The sequence below is a fragment of the Protopterus annectens genome, chromosome 13.part0 (assembly GCF_019279795.1).
Source record: "Protopterus annectens isolate FY-2018-M chromosome 13.part0, PAN1.0, whole genome shotgun sequence".
NCBI classification, from domain to species: Eukaryota; Metazoa; Chordata; order Ceratodontiformes; family Protopteridae; genus Protopterus; species Protopterus annectens.
Window position 1 is genome coordinate 401,299,707 of NC_056747.1, and position 20,396 is coordinate 401,320,102.

At 37.3% G+C, this 20,396-nt stretch overlaps 1 protein-coding gene across 1 annotated transcript in view; it reads right to left on the bottom strand.

Moving 5' to 3' along the window:
* Window positions 1-20,396, bottom strand: part of CUX1 (cut like homeobox 1) — a 3,879,009-nt gene that overhangs the window by 362,824 nt on the left and 3,495,789 nt on the right. The window contains exon 16 of the mRNA XM_044054027.1: window positions 13,769-13,835. Coding sequence (XP_043909962.1) covers window positions 13,769-13,835 — 67 coding nt within the window. The remainder of the gene's footprint in view (window positions 1-13,768; window positions 13,836-20,396) is intronic.

Here is a 20,396-nt window from a genome sequence, read left to right on the forward strand (position 1 = left end):
TCATAATCACTAGTAACAAATACCACCTAGAAAGGAACTAAAATACTAAGCTTAACCTCCAAAGTGTTATTACCTCATGTAAGATTTTAACTTTAAAAATGATGTTATATTGCAGCTATCATTTAGGCCTGGGAGATTAAAAGCGTCCAATTTCAACTGCCATAGTAACTCCCGCGTTTCCAACAGTATTGAAGTAGGACCCCCCCCTTAAAGGCATTGGTAGGTGGTCAATACCCATAAAAACAAATGCATGCCCTGGATGGGAAGCTACATGCTTGGCCAATGCATTTTCGCTCTTCAAATTCTTAATAGCATAACAATGCTGGTAAATCTGCTCTTTAAGTCTCCTATCTGTCTTACCGACGTAGAAAGCGGAACAGCATGTACAGAAAGCTACATAAATAATAGATTTAGTGTCGCAATTAATTCTATGGGTAATGTAATATTTCTTACCTAGAATGCAAAAAGTACTACCTGTTTTTATGTAGTTACAAAAATTGCAAGAGCCACAAGAAAAGGACCCTTTTGTTCTATTGCAAAGCAAAGCTAATGAGTCACTTTGTAGAAGGTCTTTGATGTTTCTCCCTCTCCTAAAAACTATATTAGGTTTCTCCCCCAACTTGTTGGTTAAAGCAACGTTAGTAGAAAGGAAGAACCAGTTCTTAAACAAAATGTCAGTAATAGCATTAGAGTTCAAGCTAAATGTCGTAATAAAGCTACATGGAAACTCATTTGGTAAAATCACTGCCATTGAAGTAGGAACATCCAAAGGAGGAGAATTTACTGAAATGGCCAGGTTTTGAGTAGAACTAGAATCAGTTAAAATTGGCGCAAGAAGAAGTGGCTTATAAAAACCAGAATTTCTCTTTGCCATAACTTCATCTAATAAGCCATCCACCAAACGTTGTGGGTAACCCCGATTAGTAAATAATTCTTTAAGAAATTCAGCTTCATGTAAAAAATCTTTCAAATCACTACACATTCTGACTGCCCTCACTAATTGACCTTTCACAATAGCTTTTTTATGTTTATAAGGGTGAGAGCTAGTGTAGTGGAGGAAGGAATTTGCATAGGTGTCCTTTCTGAAGATAACAGATTTAAAAGGCCCCAATGTGGCTACCCTTGATAGTTTAACATCAAGGTAATTAATCTCCTTCGTGTCAAAATGGTAAGTGAATTTCAGAAAAGGTGACCAAATGTCTGATGTCCAATTCACATGCACACTCAAACATTTTTAATGCTACATGTAAAGGCGGGTTAAACACACTGGGAAGCTTTAAATTAGAAGTAGTGGACCTGGTTGAATCATTGAACAAAGTTTTAAATTAAGCTTTCTAACATAACATTTCAGGTCCAACAAAACCCTGGCAACATCACAATTTCTAGAAGGAACAAACGTGTTCCCTAAAGCTAGCAACTCCACTAATTTGGGTTCCAAGGAGAGGGAAGAAAAGTTATAGATCATAAAGTCACCCTTTTTATTTAATATAATGTGGGGGGTGGCTTTATTAGAATGACTTAGCTCAACATTCATTGGTTCCAGTTCCTGTTCCACAAACAAGCGAAACGAAGACTTGAAGCATGTTCACTACGTCCACCAGTTTAGAAACAGACAAGAAAACAATGGTGTTTATAATGATGCACCTGTCCCTGGTCATAGTGTTGTTCCTGCTAGTGATCAAAACGTAGATAAAGCTTTTTTAGGGAACAGGAACAACCAAACACGTCGGAGGGGGAACAGGAACTGGAACCAATGAATGTTGAGCTAAGTCATTCTAATAAAGCCACCCCCCACATTATATTAAATAAAAAGGGTGACTTTACGATCTATAACTTTTCTTCCCTCTCCTTGGAACCCGAATTAGTGGAGTTGCTAGCTTTAGGGAACACGTTTGTTCCTTCTAGAAATTGTGATGTTGCCAGGGTTTTGTTGGACTTGAAATGTTATGTTAGAAAGCTTAATTTAAAACTTTTGTTCAATGATTCAACGAGGTCCACTACTTCTAATTTAAAGCTTCCCAGTGTGTTTAACCCGCCTTTACATGTAGCATTAAAAATGTTTGAGTGTGAATTGGACATCAGACATTTGGTCAAGTCCTCTATTACCATGTCTAACCAGTTTAATATTTCTAAAGAACAACTGGCTGCCCTTAACAAACTACGAGCGTCAGCTGTTAGAATTATTAAGCCAGATAAGGGGGGCGGCCTGGCAATTTTTGAGCAAATGGACTATGTGGAAAGGATGCAGAGGGTACTTGTTTCTACAGCATATGAAACTTCTTCGCTTAACGAAATGAATGTTTGCACTAATAGAATTAGAGGGTACTTTAGGGACCTCTTCATTAGTGGTAGAATAGACCTAGACACGTTTAAATACATTGATATTTTGTACCCTAAAACTCCTGTCATGTTCGGTATACCCAAGGTTCACAAGAACCTTGGTGACCCTCCAATGAGAGCCCTGATTGATGGCAGGTCATCTATTTCTTACCCATGCTCCAAATACATTGACTCAATACTTGCCAAGTACGTGGCACTCATTCCGAGCATTTGTAAAGACTCCTGGTCTTTCCTGTCTAACCTAAACACCTTTACGTTAGAAGAAACTACTAACTTTTTAACCATCGATGTGGTGGACCTGTATACATCCATTCCACACCAGGAAGCTTTGGAATGGGTTGAACTTCTACTTCTAGAGCTTGGGGCCCCAAAAAGTGACATTAATAATGTCACCGAATTGTTAGATATTATTCTGTCTTCTAACTTTTTCATGTTTGAAAGAGATATTTACATACAGAAACAAGGGGTGGCCATGGGCTCGCCTTGTGGAGCTGCTGTAGCCAACCTATTTATGGCTTACTGGGAAAGGCATTTCATCTTTAATAATACTGAGTGGAAGGACAAGTTGGTTTTCTATACACGCTTTTTGGACGATGCCTTTATCCTTTTCAAAGGGGACGCTATTTTAGCACACTCATTCGTAGACTTTTTAAATTCAACTACACCTTTTCTGAAATTCACTTACCATTTTGACACGAAGGAGATTAATTACCTTGATGTTAAACTATCAAGGGTAGCCACATTGGGGCCTTTTAAATCTGTTATCTTCAGAAAGGACACCTATGTAAATTCCTTCCTCCACTACACTAGCTCTCACCCTTATAAACATAAAAAAGCTATTGTGAAAGGTCAATTAGTGAGGGCAGTCAGAATGTGTAGTGATTTGAAAGATTTTTTACATGAAGTTGAATTTCTTAAAGAATTATTTACTAATCGGGGTTACCCACAACGTTTGGTGGATGGCTTATTAGATGAAGTTATGGCAAAGAGAAATTCTGGTTTTTATAAGCCACTTCTTCTTGCGCCAATTTTAACTGATTCTAGTTCTACTCAAAACCTGGCCATTTCAGTAAATTCTCCTCCTTTGGATGTTCCTACTTCAATGGCAGTGATTTTACCAAATGAGTTTCCATGTAGCTTTATTACGACATTTAGCTTGAACTCTAATGCTATTACTGACATTTTGTTTAAGAACTGGTTCTTCCTTTCTACTAACGTTGCTTTATCCAACAAGTTGGGGGAGAAACCTAATATAGTTTTTAGGAGAGGGAGAAACATCAAAGACCTTCTACAAAGTGACTCATTAGCTTTGCTTTGCAATAGAACAAAAGGGTCCTTTTCTTGTGGCTCTTGCAATTTTTGTAACTACATAAAAACAGGTAGTACTTTTTGCATTCTAGGTAAGAAATATTACATTACCCATAGAATTAATTGCGACACTAAATCTATTATTTATGTAGCTTTCTGTACATGCTGTTCCGCTTTCTACGTCGGTAAGACGGATAGGAGACTTAAAGAGCGGATTTACCAGCATTGTTATGCTATTAAGAATTTGAAGAGCGAAAATGCATTGGCCAAGCATGTAGCTTCCCATCCAGGGCATGCATTTGTTTTTATGGGTATTGACCACCTACCAATGCCTTTAAGGGGGTCCTACTTCAATACTGTTGGAAGCTTGGGAGTTACTATGGCAGTTGAAATTGGACGCTTTTAATCTCCCAGGCCTAAATGATAGCTGCAATATAACATCATTTTTAAAGTTAAAATCTTACATGAGGTAATAACACTTTGGAGGTTAAGCTTAGTATTTTAGTTCCTTTCTAGGTGGTATTTGTTACTAGTGATTATGACTAGATAAAGATTCCACCTGTTAAAAGACAGGAAATGTTTTGACTTATGTATAGTACATTTAGGTATTAAATACTATATGTTTTTTATTTGATTGTTATTACTTATAAAATTTTCAGCTATTGACTTTTGAAACTGAAACAGTCATAAGCTTATTAACAATAAAGTGTTCAGTACAGAGCGAATAAATGTGTTTTGTACTGACACATCTTAGCTTTGTAGTTATAAATGTACACATGTCTTATCATGTACATTTTACGTGGAGTCTAATATATTATTTTTTGGTTTTATTATGTCGTTGGAATGTGTATTTGGTTATTTGCACCTGTACTACTTTTTTATCAGCTTTTTACAGATGATATATTGTTATATATATGCATATTTTATGAAATTTGTGGTTATAAGCATCTGATAGTTACTCAAAGCTGCTCATTTAACTTTTTATAATAACTATTTTTACTTTAATTGTTTGTAATGAGTTGCTTTCATTTTATAAGTGTATTAGTGTAGCGTTTTAAATTGAGTTATGACACTCCATTCATCTGTTATTGGAAGCATTACTTCTTTATTGTAGGAAGTGATGTAACAATATTTGTATTGGGGTGTGAGTTTAAAAGAGCGTTGATTTCGCGCTCTTTTTTCCTCTGAAGAAGCTACCTTGTGTGAGTAGCGAAAACGCTGTCTTTTTGTACACAATAAATTTGCGTTAAGGTTATACTGGTTAAGGTTCTTTTTTGGCTTCAAGTCTTCGTTACACTTACCTTATGGAGTTATACTGCAGACGGGCCAACCAAAACACTTCGACATTTCGGATTTCGCTGTTTTGGATGTTCGCCGTTTACATAGTTCACGTAAAATGTGTAGATCATTTCGTATTCGCGGAAACGGCGTTTCGATCGTCTGATAGGGACCCATTGATCATACCTCTCAAACACTTACAGCAAGAAATCTGTATAAAGCCTATGAGGAACAAGGGCTCAAAAACAGGGGCAGATTTTAAATATTGCTCTTAAGAAATTTAGAAAGTTGATAGAATAACAAGTTTTGTGTTAGCATGTATTTTATGAAGTATATAAATTCTGAAACTCAAATGTGTGCCATTATTTACCAACTTCAGTCCTCAGTGATTTGCGAGAAAACCACAACTTTTATGAGGAACTGACCAAAAATATGAGGCAAAAATCTGGGCATTCTGCAAAAATCAGGACAGTTGAGAGGTATGACAGATCCATCTACTCATTTGGACTAGCAGAAAGAACCATAGCTACCTTGTCCGCAGAGTGGCTAGAATAGTCTTGCTCTTTCTTTCTTTAACTTTTGAAGCACCCTAGCAAAGAGAGGAATGGAGTGAAATGCTTAAAGGACTACTTCTATACAAAGAAGGTATCACTACCCACACTTCTTTACATGGGAATCTAGTACAGAATTTCTTCAAATGCTAATTAACCTGTTAATTGTCCTCTGTTTAAACAAGGTCTGTCTCTGAGACCTCATACCTATGTAGTGCACACTAGAACACCTGCCTAATTTCCATTCAATAAGGCTGGAGGGGGATCTGTGGAGTTCATCCCCCCAGTGAATGTATGTCTGATGGGACGTATGTTGACAAAAGACAAAGGCTTTGTTGGAAAGTCAGATCTCAGTCCATATCCCTAGACTGTAGAGGGGAACTGAATGGATTCTCCCATTCTTATTTACTGATCACATAATCCCAGTGTAGTTGTTAATACCTTCAGTGTGCCTGGGTACCAAACTCTCATGAATGCATTAAATAAGGCTGCCACCTGTTTTGCACTGGCATTTGATCAATAGAGGTATTCAATACACCTTTGAGCCACATAAGCTAGATTTGAGTCATTTGTTCTCAGAGTCTGCATACCGCCTGGGGTCACAGAGGGTAACTTCTCAGTTGGTCAACACCAGCTAATACCACCAGTGAATTTCTTCTTTATAGATGGGATCAGTGGTAACATTTTTTGCAGATGTTGATGTTGTTTCCAGAGATTCCTGAGCTTCCACTGCAATTTCCTTATGTAGAGTCAAACGATAGCTAATATTAAGGTAGTAGCTGATTCGCAGCCTAATGCTTACAAAAGGGTTCTGGAAACTATGTGTAGATTTTTTCATATGCTGGAAATGAAGATCTCCTATTGAAAGGCCTTGTCTCAAAGCAGGAAACGTTTGCTTATTTTCTTGTGTAGGATGCCTCCTATTAAGAACAAAACATAACTGGATTTAAAAATAAAGGTATATATGAGCATATCTATGTTGCTGGCAGTCGTGTTTTTCTTTGGCTCGAATCAGCTGTGCAACACAGTAGAAGTGTGGCAGTCCATGCACTTTGGTTGGTGTGTAGATTTAAAGAAAACCCAAGGCTGGTTATGTAATGTTCAAATTGCTGCAAGCCCTTTGTATTTCCCCCCAAGTTGCTACCTTAATTAAACAATCCTCTAGATCAAAGTAGATGTGGATCCTTTAGTCCTGAAGTGAGTGAATACTAATGCCAAACATAAGATGAACAATCTGGGCACAGCAGATAAAAACAAATAGCATAGAGATGAACAAAAGTGCTTCATCCTGCCTTGAATTGCAAAACCTGCCTGTTATCATGGTGAACAGGAATATATAGATTGGCATCATTCAAATCCAGGGTGACCTTCAGAGGCAGCACTCCAGATTCAGTAATCTTCAAAAATATGTTCAGTCTGAATGGGTCTAAGACAAGTCCCAAAGGGCCATCCTTCTGTATTACTAGGAATAATCTGAAATTAAAACTTTTTCCTTCTTTCAATAAGGATAGCCACACTATGAATTTCCAGAGCACAGACTGGGCCAAAAATAGGCTGTACTAGTGCTGTTTGGTCTGAAGAGATGAAAGACTTTCCTAGAAAGGGAAAGAAGTTTCATAATTAAATTATTTACCCTCCGGATACACTCTTCTTGCAAACCTGTTTGAAATAACTTGTAATAACTTTCTACTGAAGTAGAAAAGCCTCCCTCCTAAGATGTGGGGAGGAGAGACAGTGTATAAAATAAGTTATAGTGCAGTTTGAGGTATCTGGCTGCAACCATCCGTATTGGGGAAAAAATTACCATCCCCCAACACATGCACAGAGGTACACAGAGACACAGGCATAGACATACACACATCTCTTGTTGCCTCCTCTGGCATTTACCATGTGTCCAGACTTGTTTCTTTTCAATGGCCTTCTTTTGTTTTCCCATGAAAATGTCCTAGGAGGGGGAATCAGAATAGCAAATCTTTATCCAACTGGGTGCTTAATAATTATCTAATAATATCCCCCTGAAAGGGGCTGAATTCTAAACCATACATCTGTGGCTGCACCAGGCTGTCAGCATCAACTACATCATACGTACATGTAATAGTATGCTTCCCCACCTTAACTGATGTTTGGGTCAGTTTACAGATTCTATCCCTTAAGGTCACATCAGAGATTGTATGTGTTGTACCCTCAACTTATAGATGTCTCCTTGGTACTTTATCTTATGTATATGGTAAAGAATTGTTCAGCTGACCAGCAAAGAGAAACTATATATTTTTTATCTTTTTTATTCCAAAGTGGTCTAAGTCTAACACCCTCTCTTTTTACTTAGGAAAAGTCATTAGCCTTGCAGCCAATTTACACCATCTAGCACCATTCACAGAGTAGACTGCAGGTTAGCAAGCTAGGATTTTATGCAGGTACTTACAGGAATCTTGTACTGTGTAGAGCCTAGGCAGTTTCTTTGGGGCAGGTGGCTGAAAGTCTGTTTCAAGGGGTTCCTATTGAATTGTCGACAGCTTAGGTTATCGAATGCTTAATCATTGACACCTAAGCGTCGAAAGCTTACAATACTGAACGGCCACATCATCGAATTCTTTCCTTGGAAAAGAATTTGCATGGCTGTTATCAGGGATTTGCCCTTTCCCCAATGTAGAGAAATCTCGGAGTTGGTATATTTAGTTGGGGGGGGGGGCGCAGCCTCTCACTATGTTTGGGTGTGTTTGTTTATTTTGTTTACAGACAGTCACCCGAATTCTTTCCAGAGGAAAGAATTCAACGATGTGGCCATTTGCTATTGTTAGCTTCCAATGCTTAAGTGTTGATGTTTTGGGATTCGACAACCTAAGCTGTCGATGTTATGATACAGACATGTTTCAAGGGATGCATTCTCAGTTGTATCCCTAAAGTTCTGGAACACTGCAGAATCACTGTTGGTCTTGGATCTTCCATGCTCCAGGACATCCAGGTACTTTCTATGGGACTCTGATATCTTTTGGACATCCACTAAAAATGATCTCTCATGAGGTTCAAAGTTTCTCTAAATGAAACACTGCTAGAAATGGAACCATGTGAAATAGTCATTTTATTATCTGTACTGTGTATGCTAGAGGAGAATACATCTACAATGAACATATCAGGTCTTCCTCATTCAGACCCAAATCTGAGGTATCTGGGATAACAGAAACTCCCTCTTTTTCTTATCGGGGGGGGGGGGGTTCTCTACATTGAGGGTTGGGTAACCTAATGGTAAATGCTGCACTGTGCTGTGCCATCACGTAATTTTGTATGAATCTTTTGCAGTCAAAAGTGGTTCTCTGTCAGATATCATGTCTTGGGACAATGGAATGGAAGGCTGTATCATGTTGGAAGGTATTAGCCTGATCACATACCCTACGATGAGGCCCTCTGCAGTTTTTTTGAATAAAAATAAGGCACAAAAAACTTACAGGGTACAAATATTCTTTTTGGGTGCCCCAATTGATGAATGTCTGAAAGTTCTAGAAGTCTGACTTTAAGGATGAACATCTGCCTGCAACTAAATCACATGGCTAATGAATGACACTGCATCAGTGACTCTTTTGATGGATATTAACAAATATTACACTGTAATCCATCTGATGCTAGATGTCATGAGCTTCCTACATAAGGTATGCTGGCTGATACCACCTTTAATTTTTAGTATGCAAGATTTAGAGTATGCACATGCATTCCTATGGACATGAAAGCAAAAAGATCAGGTGTAGAGAATGGAAGAATAGTTTACCAGGTACAACAGTCACATCTTTACTACATGTAGCACTGGTGATCATTATCCATTAATACATGTTACTGCATAAAATCAAAAAGAATCCAAGCAAAAATTTCCCACAAGTGGGTGATTGGGTGAGTTACTTTACTTCACAAATGATATCTCTTCTGAAGATCTACTCTTCAGGGAATGCCATATGTCCAGTGAGGTGTCCACTTAATGTAGAATCCCAAGCTGTAACCTAAAAGCATGGTTGTGGCTAGAAAAGGGCATAAATGTGACTTTTTATGGAAGAACAAAAGTTGTGATATCCAGAACAAACATAAAAATTAGCTTGAACGTTTAGATAAATTAATAACATATTCAAATAGAAGGCCAAGTGTTTTTAAAAGAATATTCTCAATGTAGGGGATACCTGAAGAACAGATCACAGTATGCATCTATGGCATAGGTTATTTTAAAGCAAAAAATAAAATAAATCATGTTTGTTGTTAATCACAACTTAAAGGAAACATCTACATTAAAGCTGAATAAATTTATATTTTTATGATATCCTGACATTCTAAGCACTAATAAATAAGAATAACTATTTGTTGGTAAATTTCTCATATCCTGAAATGGCCATTGTGGGGACTGGCATACTGGCATGATTCTGTTGCTTCAGTTTCTTTGCTATCCTCCTAGAATGTAGTTTGAGTCCCTATAATATAATATACCCTACCCATTAGAAATATTTTTCTCTCCATTTAGTTACAGTGATTGTCCTTCGAGTCTTAGACAGTCTAGTAAAGCATTGTCTGTGCTTCACTTTAACTAAACTACATTGACCTATGTCTAACGTAAGCTGGCAAAAAAACTTTTATGATCAATGCAAAAGAAGTAACAAACAAACAAGGTTTTGTTAATTACTCAAATTTATAGTAGTTTAAAAAAATCCAGTTCTTCCCTCACATACTTCCTAGGTGTGAAAGTTGTCAGCTTTGTTCATTCAGCGGTGCCAGACATTTGTTACTTCCAAGAGCTAGTAAAAATTCAAAATTTTTCTGACCAAAAATTAAAGTATTTGCCAATTGATTTATAACATACTGCAGTATAAGTGGCCCATTCTTCCTATAAAGCACATATTAACTCATTATATCTGCAGTTACATCTTACTGACACCTTTAGGCATCAAAAATTGTTTGTTCATATTTGCATTAACACTTCCAAAACCAAGCTACATGCAAGGTATTAGAAGATTTCATCTTAAAGCTTACGAGATGACAAACACAACTATATCAATATTTGACACCTTTCCAGTGCAGCTAATGATATATTGATTATTTGTATACTATTTATTTGTATTGTAAGCATCTTCATATTTCTCTAAATATATTTAATTTATTTATTTTACATTTGTTGACCGGGATAGTCCAAATAGATACTTGTCCATTTTCAGCAGAGGCCTGGGGAGAAAAGCTCCACACATACATACAGAAAAACTGTTACATTAAACAAGTTAAAGCACTGTTACAGATACAATACATAGGATAAATGTCATTCATTCTGTCATATATAAATCTGATTTGTTACAGAGTAACAATTAGGAAGCAATGGAGTGGTGGCCAAAAGACCTCTTTAGCACATGTTTATGTTGCCAAAGTTAGTCAGGATTAGAGAAAGGACATAGCCATTGCCTTTTAAAGTACTGTTTAAAATTTTTTTTTTAATTGGGTTAGAATGGTTTCTGAAGTAAGCTCAGCAGGAAGTGAGTTCCATATTTTACCAACAGAGTTGGCATATAGAGAGTCTCCAGATGAGTTGTTGCTTTTGAGGGTTTGGACTAGTAATTTGTTGGATGAGCGAATATCAACAAACAAGTTACACATACAGAACAAAACAGACTCATATGAAAGATCACAGATGAAGAAGAAAATGCATCTTGCTAGCAGTATGTGTCTTGCTTGAAAGGTTACTAGATATCATAAGCTGTTTATACGATACTACAAAAATGAATATTTACTGTGTTTACTGTGGCTTGAAAAATCAACTTTAATACCTAGAAATGAATTAACGCAACTACCATAAGGTTACTTTTTGCTGAACAGTTTGCTAGTTACAATTTTCTTGAAACATTTATGGTTCTGTACATATTAGCATTTGTTTGAACTGTGAGGGGATAATTCTATTTTTTTAAAGGGTCAGGCCACACCATTGGTTGTTAGAACTGCATTGGAGGGAATAGGTTAACAGATAAAGTGAAATTATTTTTGAAGGAATTCGTTGATGGACAAATCGTTGTAGTACTTTACAGACTTCAGTAAGACAGTCATATATGCAAAATTGTGGGCAATAACTAACAGTGAAAATACAGGATTTTGTGTTGTCTAGCCTCTATCACACAGATTTAGACAAATTCCTTTAAATAACAATGCCACAAATTAAGACAAAGAAAAAAATGTGAACTTTCATAATTTGTGACAGGAAAGCAATGAAATGAAAGGTAAAGAAAGGGTTTCTGGACACTGAAACATCTAGATGATACAACAGAAAGAAAAAAATAACTCAAGGATAATTTTAATTAATTGGAAGGTGAAGTTTTCCTTTAAAGTCTACATAAACAGTAGCAATGTAAGAGGTCACCAAACATGCATTAGTATATGAACAAGGAAGAGAGACTGTGAAATATTACTAAAGTAGAAAACCTGACTGCACAGCTACTAGTGAAGCAACTGGTGGCATGTAGGTGTACATACCACAGGCTGAGCTCCATTATAAGAAATGCTTGTTTAAGTAGAAGCAGAATCATTTTTGAATAGTGTGATACTAATGATTAGGCTTCCTAAACTATTCAAATGTCATGAAAGCCCAAGCCTTAGGGCTGTGAATTAGTTGCTGTTCAGCAACCTTAAGTGTGCCTTCCAAGTATTTTCAACAGTATTTGTGCAGAAAATTCTACTTACATTGCAGCTGAGTGCTGCTCAAAATAAACTAGAGAAATATGGAAATATGACAGCAGCAGTTAGGAAAATATACGTGACAGTGCTTCAAATTTTAAGCTACCTGGTCGCATACATTTTGGGTACTTTGGAACAACTTGGCCTGACTCTGGAATAGGTAACAATGCTTATAAAGTTAAATATGCCCCTGGCTGACTCCAAAATGACTATGCAACACTCCCAAAGACTTTGTTGTATGGCATGAGAAAAAGTCTGACTAGATTTCAGAGAAAAGGTTAAATCATTTAAAATATAAATAGCACTAGAGAGAGAGATGAGTGTTTATCACAGCATAGGAGGGATTAGCAACATATACTCTGTATAAAAAAATTGCATCTAAATACTAAAATAAAAAGTTAATTCTATGATCTGGCAGTTGGCATAGAGGGTTAAGGCTGTGAGCTGTCATTCCTGTGGTACAGGCTTTGATTTCATCACCCTCACTTGCCCACTGTGTGACCTTGAGTAAGTCACTTAACCAGACATTGTTCCCAGGTTGCTCCTGAAAAGGGATACTGTGTCCAGTGGGCATAATATTTATGGGTTAGGGGCTGGTATAATGGCTAAGATGTTTACCTCACTTACACAAGGTACAGGGACTGATTCTCACCGTTGGTCACTGTATGATTATTGGCAAGATGTGTAATACTCTGCAGAATGACTGCCTAGTTTTTACCTGTGAACATACCCTTATGTGCCCACTAATGGTAACCACCTGGTAACTGGTAACCATATTCAGAAAAAATAAGTTCAAAGATGCTCAATGATGCAAGCGGGAACATGACTGAATTACTACAGAAGAATAACACTACCAGCAACTGAAAATATTAAGTAAACTTTGAAGTTTTACTGGAATTCTTAACCTAATATATAGATCTACAGCAGGAAGAAAAATATTAGGGACTCTAGCACTTATACTTGGAAGAAGGGTTCTAGACATCAGTGGAACGTAAGGCAACATCAAGCAAATGACTGTCTTGAGATTACTGCTTTGGTCTGCATACAGTGAAAAAGTGAGTGCAGCTGTAATAATATGGCACATACACAGTACCAGAAATCATGTTTATAAATTGGGTAGGTAACTATACTGTGTTTCAAGGGAAAATATGCTTGGTTATTACCTAGCTGGTGGACAGCAATGTTTACCACATTAAATTCTAAAACGTTGTTACCTTCAGTCAGTATAACCATAGGTACATTAAGTCAATAGTCAAAAAACTAGCAACTTCCATGTATGTGTCTCACAGAATTCCCCTTCTCTGAACAGGCTTTCCGGCCATGTGAAGCAGAGCTCTTCCCTAACTCAATTCAAGAGAAACTTGGACCAGTGAATGTAAAATCGGAAATATAGCCTGGGTCTAGCGCCTATGTCTCTAATGGACAGAGGCAGTCTGTAAATCTTGCCTAGCATACATCTACCCTTAAATTAACCTCTAAGCCACATAAACTTGCAGGATGCATTTGGGATGCTTGTCTAGGCTTATAAAGGCCCCAGTGGTCACATAATATAATCCTATTAGCCTATAAATGAAACGTGATTTACTTACTAGTCACATGGACATTCTTACCATAAAAGAGAGCAGTGGCTTCCTTAATAGGTTCAGGAATATTCTCCAAACTGCTGCCGTCTGCACCCTATGAGATAAAATACAGTTAGGTGTAACAAACTGTTGAACCTAAACCAAATACATGTCTAAACACAGTGGAAACATTCACAGCTATCCTGTCGACATTGGTCTTTTAAGACTTGAAAGAAAACAACAACGAAGATACAATATGGATTTTAAATGAATTTCTGTGAGGATTCATTTCGCTAAGAAGGTGCAACAAGCACATACTAATAATCAAGGTCACCTTACAGTTACATAATCAAATGGCAAGTGATATTTCAAGTTCCAAGGCTAGAGACAATGAAAACTACTAAACTCTCTGGTCAGTGCAATACAGCTGCAATTCTGTGATGTACACTGGTGACTTGAGTTTCAGAACTAAAATGGCTGAAGTGGAAGCATAACAAAAAAACACTATAAGATACTGCCTTTGCTGTCTGGGGAGCATTCATAGCTTTGTGCGCATCCAGATGTCAGATTACCCAAAATGAAAATATCAGGCTTATACATACTGAGAACCTCAGTACGAAGTCTTGGTAATGTGAGTATCGAATCATGCAACACATATGCACCATCCAAGAAGGCTAAGCAGCCAGTAAGACCACAATAATGTCAGTAGGGAGCAATGCGTTTCTGTACCAATACGTGATACATAAAAATATACTAAATTAAGAAATCAGTGTTATTCAGTTAAGAGTCTTGCAAATAAAAATTATGTACTTACTATAACCATCAAATGTACACTAGAGGTACAGGAAGCATTCAGCTGAAAATTTCTTCCTGTCAGCTGCAACACCTAAGAAATGTGATATCTGGAAAGTTCTCCACCCCCAACTAAAAAACATTAAACATTCTGGACTCCATTCAGAATTTTTTTTAAATGTATTTATTAAATCATCACGTTTTATATTGTGGCATGAGTACACACAGATTAATAGAAAAGAAAAACAAGCAAACCATAGCAACATTTTCATTGTTACTGTCAAGCAGTAAATATGTTTTCTTTTTTAACAACTTTCATTTTCTATATAAATTGCTCAATTTGGCCTTCCTTTAAATGTCACTCCTTCTGAATATTATTCTGCATGTTCTGTTCCCACACTCTTATTTACTTCTATGAAATTTGCACCTTCTCCATTCTCAAGACCCCACTGCCATTTCCTTTGTCTCCTTTATAATATTCCATATTTTAGTTACTGTTTGTTGAGATTTTGATTTCCATTTATTCGTAATTGATTTTTGGCAGTCAATAATGGTAGCATTAAACTTACTAAGACCTATGCCCCTGAGCAAAAGAATAATTTCCTTAGTTACTGCATTTTGCTTCCCCAGCATGACTGACAAAGTGCTCTGTACGGAACTTTTAAAATCTACCACATTGTTACAGTCTCAGAATAGTTTCCAATTATTGCTCGTTCCCCACCATATAGCCAGCATTTGTTATCTACCTGAAGAAAAATCTTCTCTAAAGTCTGACTGGGGTATAAAATACCAACGCAAATACTTTAATGCAAAAATCTTAAACCTTCTGGAATTTGTTGTATGCTTCGAAGCCATACAAATGTCCTTTCACTGTCCCATTGTAAACTGCCTTTCTAGTCCTATTTCCCACTCTTTTCTAATCTCGTCTGACTGAGTCTTATAGCTGTCATGCAAATTTTTATACACCCTTATAATCACCCTTTTTTAACAGCGGCTTCTGGTCTAGACTCAATTAAAAACTCTACCTGAGTTGGTCTTTCAATGAGCACTTCGTCTATCCCTTTCTCTTGTCCTATACTATTTTATCAATCCCTGGTTGGAAGGCAGTCTCTGACCTGTAGTCCCAACTTCTGCTTAGCCTCAAAACCACTTTATTACCTTTGCCTACTTAGTTATTTGCACACAATATCTTGGTTCTTTCATTAATTTCCTCCAGTAAATTCCAGTTTCCTTTTGCCTAGTTGTTATACCCCTACTTGCAGTCATCAAGTCAAATGTGTCACAAGAACATTTATGTCTTGCCATTGCCCACTTGCATATTATACTCCCTTCTAAAGTCATTGTGATTTTTTTGCTGGATACTTCAGAAAAGGACTATGAATATTTTTGAAATTCTCTTTGATTTAGTCTGCATTTTAAGAAATTACTATCACATCTGAAAACTAGGATGACCTACAGCTAAGTCAAGATTGGTCTTTTGATTCCTACCCAAATTTGCAAACAATTTTCTAAATAACTTTGGGTGGGTTCTTCTCTGACAATTTCTGTTTGAGCAGAGGAACTAGGCAGGGTGACCTCTTTCCCCTTTGCTATTTGCATTATATTTCGAACCACTGGCAAAGAAAATAAGGGACTTATAAATTCAAGGATATAATTGATATGTTAGACAAGAAAAGCTGTCTCTATTTGCAGATGATATTATTTTACTTATTTATTTCTTTGACATTTGTTAACTGAGTTGGTCCAACTGAGCCAAAACCCATTTTCAGGGAAGACACGAGGAGAAAAGCTCCAGTACAATAAAAGCAAAAATACAAATTAAGAGGCTGGTGCCATGATGTAAAAAAAGATAAACATAAGCTGTTACATATCATGGCAAATACAATGAAATAGAAAATTGAAACATAACTCAAGACATGTTGATACATAGCATGGAAGAAATACCAAATCAAAGCATACATTTTTACATGGATTGTAGCAGAGAATGAAACATAAAATTGTAATACAGGTTTATATATCACATATTTAAGTGATGAAGTGATACCCCATAGCTGAGAATTCATGAGAGTTAGAGCTGTAAAAAAATAAAGAATTGTATTAGAAGTAAAGGGGGGGGGGTATGTAGGGTCCTGGCAGGGGCAGATCCGTGAGTTAGATAGGAAGTTTTCTAGCTCTTTTTTAATCAAATTATTTGCGTCATGTTTCTTACATTAAAAGGGAGTTTATTCCAGGCTTGAGACACACAGCATTTGTATAAATGTTTGCCAACGGTTTTATTTAGCTTGTAAATATCTAGGAGGCATTGGTCGCAGCTTTGGAGTGGATGATTTGGGATGTAGTAGACAATACAGAAGAGAGGGAGGTGCGGGCAGTGGGTTTGTTGAGTATGGAGTATGTTATGTGTAGCTACGAAAGTAGTAGTTGTTGGGGGAATTCTAGCCACTGTACGCTATTTCGTGCAAGGCAGTGGTGACAGGTGTATGGTTGATTTGTGCCAGATCTTGCAATTTTGTTGCAAGTTTGTTCGAGCTTGGTAATTAATGTGGATTGTAAGTTTGTTAGGATTAGAGAGGCATAGAGTAGGCTGGGTAGGAGAAATGCCTGAGCCAGAGAAAGTTTAGAGACTAAAGTAAAGAATTTTTGTTCCTATAAAGTAAACCCAATTTTTGGTGAGTTTTTCTAATACACTGTCGAATGTGAAGGTTACATTTTAATTGATTGTCAATTATAGTACCAAGGAGCTTTGTATGGGATTCTACTTTTATGATTGTATTATTAAGTGATGAAAGAGAGAGAGATTTTGGAAGGAAGGGTTTTTTTTTTTTTTTTTTAGATTTCAAATGAGCTGGTTTTCCGTAAGCCATGTTTCAACAGAGAAGAATGAGTTTTGGGTAAGTATGTGAAATTGAGGGATACTGCCAGAGCAGGAGATAAGAGCAGAGTTGTCTGCATATTGAATAAGAGAGGAATGGCTGCAGGATGTGTGTAGGTTGTCAGTAAAAATGTTGAACAGTAGGGGGTCCAAGAATGGAGCCCTGGGGGACTCCTGTTTGGATGGGTAGAAGGGATGGGGAGGTATGCCATCTGACAGACTGTAGCCTGTTGGTAAGATAGTTGGAGAACCATTTAAGAGTGGAAGATGAGAGGTTGAGATCAGATAGTTTTGTTAGAAGCTTTGAGTGTGATACTGTATTGAAGGCTTTTGAGAGGTCTAGCTTCCAGCTTCAGCTACAGTATGAGCAAAAAATATAAGGGCAGAGGCAGTGCTGTGGTTTGGTCGAAAGCTCTGTTGGGTAGTTGTCAGAAGGTTTTCTTGGATTAGAAAATTGAGAAGCTGAGTGTGTAGACATTTTCTGAGGAAGTTTGAAATTGGGGAAAGAATAGCTATGGGTCTGTAATTGGAAGGGTCAGTGGAGTTCCAGATGTCAGGGACTATGGATTCTTGGACTGATCTATTTATTAATATAGAAACTGGATAGGCTATTGAGTCTGCATCGAGCTTTAGAAAGAGGGGTGGTAAATTATCTGTAGAGGAAGAACATGGTTTTAGTTTATGGACAATATGTTTATGTAGGCGGTGATAAATGGTTTAAGTGAAAAAGGAGTGCTGTTGCTATACTGAAGTGGAGGGGTAGGGGATGGGTATTAGGGTCTATGTGGGTTAGTTTGTGGATAGAGTCGATAAAGTGGCAGTTGAGATGGGTGGCAGTTTCTTGTGCTGTGTTGTTTGGGTAGGAGTTTGGGGTGATAGGACTTCCTGGGTGAAGAATTTTGTTGATGGCACTCCAGAATTTTTTGGGATTTGAGTAGTGGTTTGTTTGGGCATTATTGTAGAATTTTTTTCTTGTCATTGTTAATTTGCTTTTTTGGTGTGGTTTCTGAGTTCAGTGTAGTTTTGAAGGTGCTTAGGGGATTTGTTTTTAGCCAAGATCTCCAAGCACTATCTCTTTTATACATAAGGGAGCGATTGTCTTTTGACAGCCAGCGGGCACACTTTGATTTCAGCCTAATTTTCCTTAGGGGTGCTAGTGAGTTGAGAATATCTAGAAAGATATGGTTGAATTTTAGTACTGCATCACTGAGGGGAAGGTGATGGAGGCAGGACCAGTGGATGGATGAGAGTCTGTTATTAAATGTAACAGAATTAAAACTGGAGAGTTTGTGACAGTCTTTGTATAATTGAGACCTGTGGGTGTCTTTGGATGTGGGTAGGCAGACGGTCACCTATGGTATCGGGTAGAGTACAGGGGTTGTGATAGAGATTAGGATCAGTTGTGAGGATCCAGTCAAGGAAAGAGCTGGTATTAGAATTTTTATTCATATGTGTGTGGGGTTGCAATAAGTTGACTAAAGCCGTGAAGATATATGCTGAGGTTTGGTGAGTCTGTACTAAGTATTTTCCAGTCTATATTTACATAGCCAAGGATGACTGTTTCATAGGGTATGTTGTGTGAAATCCATGATAGTATGTGTTCAAGGATGGGGATGTTTTTACCCGGTGGGATATAAATGGAAGCAATAGCAATTTTTTATGGGAGTTTAAATGACAGTTTAGTATTAACAGTTCTGCAGGGTGGAAGTTTGGGAGAGGAGTAGATGGGGGGAGAAGTTAAGTTGTTCAGAATAGAGAACAGCAATGCCTCCCCCTTTTTTGGGATTCTATCTAGACAGTAGACATTATATCTGGGAGGTAGGATTTCATTATTCAAGATATGGATTTTTAGTCAGGCCTCAGATAAGGTTAAGATATGTGGAGTGTTGTGGGCTATCCATGAATGGAGTTCAGTGGTTTTGTTGAGCATGCTTTGTATGTTAATTGAAAGGATGGTTATGTTTTTGGGGGTCAAAGAGGACAGGGGAAGGAGGGACAGATAAGGGTGAAAGGTGAATTCGGCTGGGCAGAGAGGTGGAGGGACCAGGGTTTGGATGAATGTCTCCAGCGAGCTGAAGAGTGTATACTTGATAAAACCAGAAAAGGACATTTCAGTGTTGTGGAACATTTTGAGGCAGTCTCAAATCTTTTCAGGATACAAAATTAAAGAAGCTAAAACAAAGGCAATAGCTGTAAATTATGTACCCACACACAAACTGGTTCAGCAATATCCATATATATAGGCACATGATAAAATGAACTACTTAGGAGCATGGATTAAAAAGGATTTTGGTGTGGCAGCTAAGGATACGTGGGAAGAGACTAAATAAAAGATAATACAAAAACTGAGAAATTGGAAGCTCTGTTATATGGATATTGATAAAAGATGCACTCAGTTAAAATACTTTTAGTTCCTTTCATTTTATGCACAAGTTAGGCATATTTTTATAAACCAGAGGAGAAGTTGAGAATAACAATTAATAAAGACCTGAAGGATTTTATCTGGGAGGGGAAGATGGCAAGAGTCAAGTGGGATATGTTGATTCTTCCAACAGAACAAGGTGTTTGGGATTACCCAGTTTGAAGGAGTATACATAGTAAAAGCAGAAACCTATAATTCCAAGTGGAAACAGATGATGATGAAAAAGGGGGAAGCTCAAGAAACAAGGGACTGGGATTTTGGATGCAGATCCTTGAGGATAACAATAACCACACAGAATATTATACTCATAAAGCAGAAGAAAGTACTCTAAGAACTAAGCCAACAGGGAAAGAAGAAAGGAGATTCTGCCAATATGGATGACTGCAACTAGAGATCTAGACAACAGGCAAGAGGGGAGTGGAATTTATTTGAGAAAACTGGCAAAAGAACCAAGGTATTTGGAGAAAATAATAAGAGGGGGAAATGTAATAGAATGGGAAGAGGCCAATAATTTATTTGGACTGCAGGCTACAGAATGCCTTCCTTATCATGGACTGGTATCAGAGTATAGGCAAAGAGAAAGAAATGGA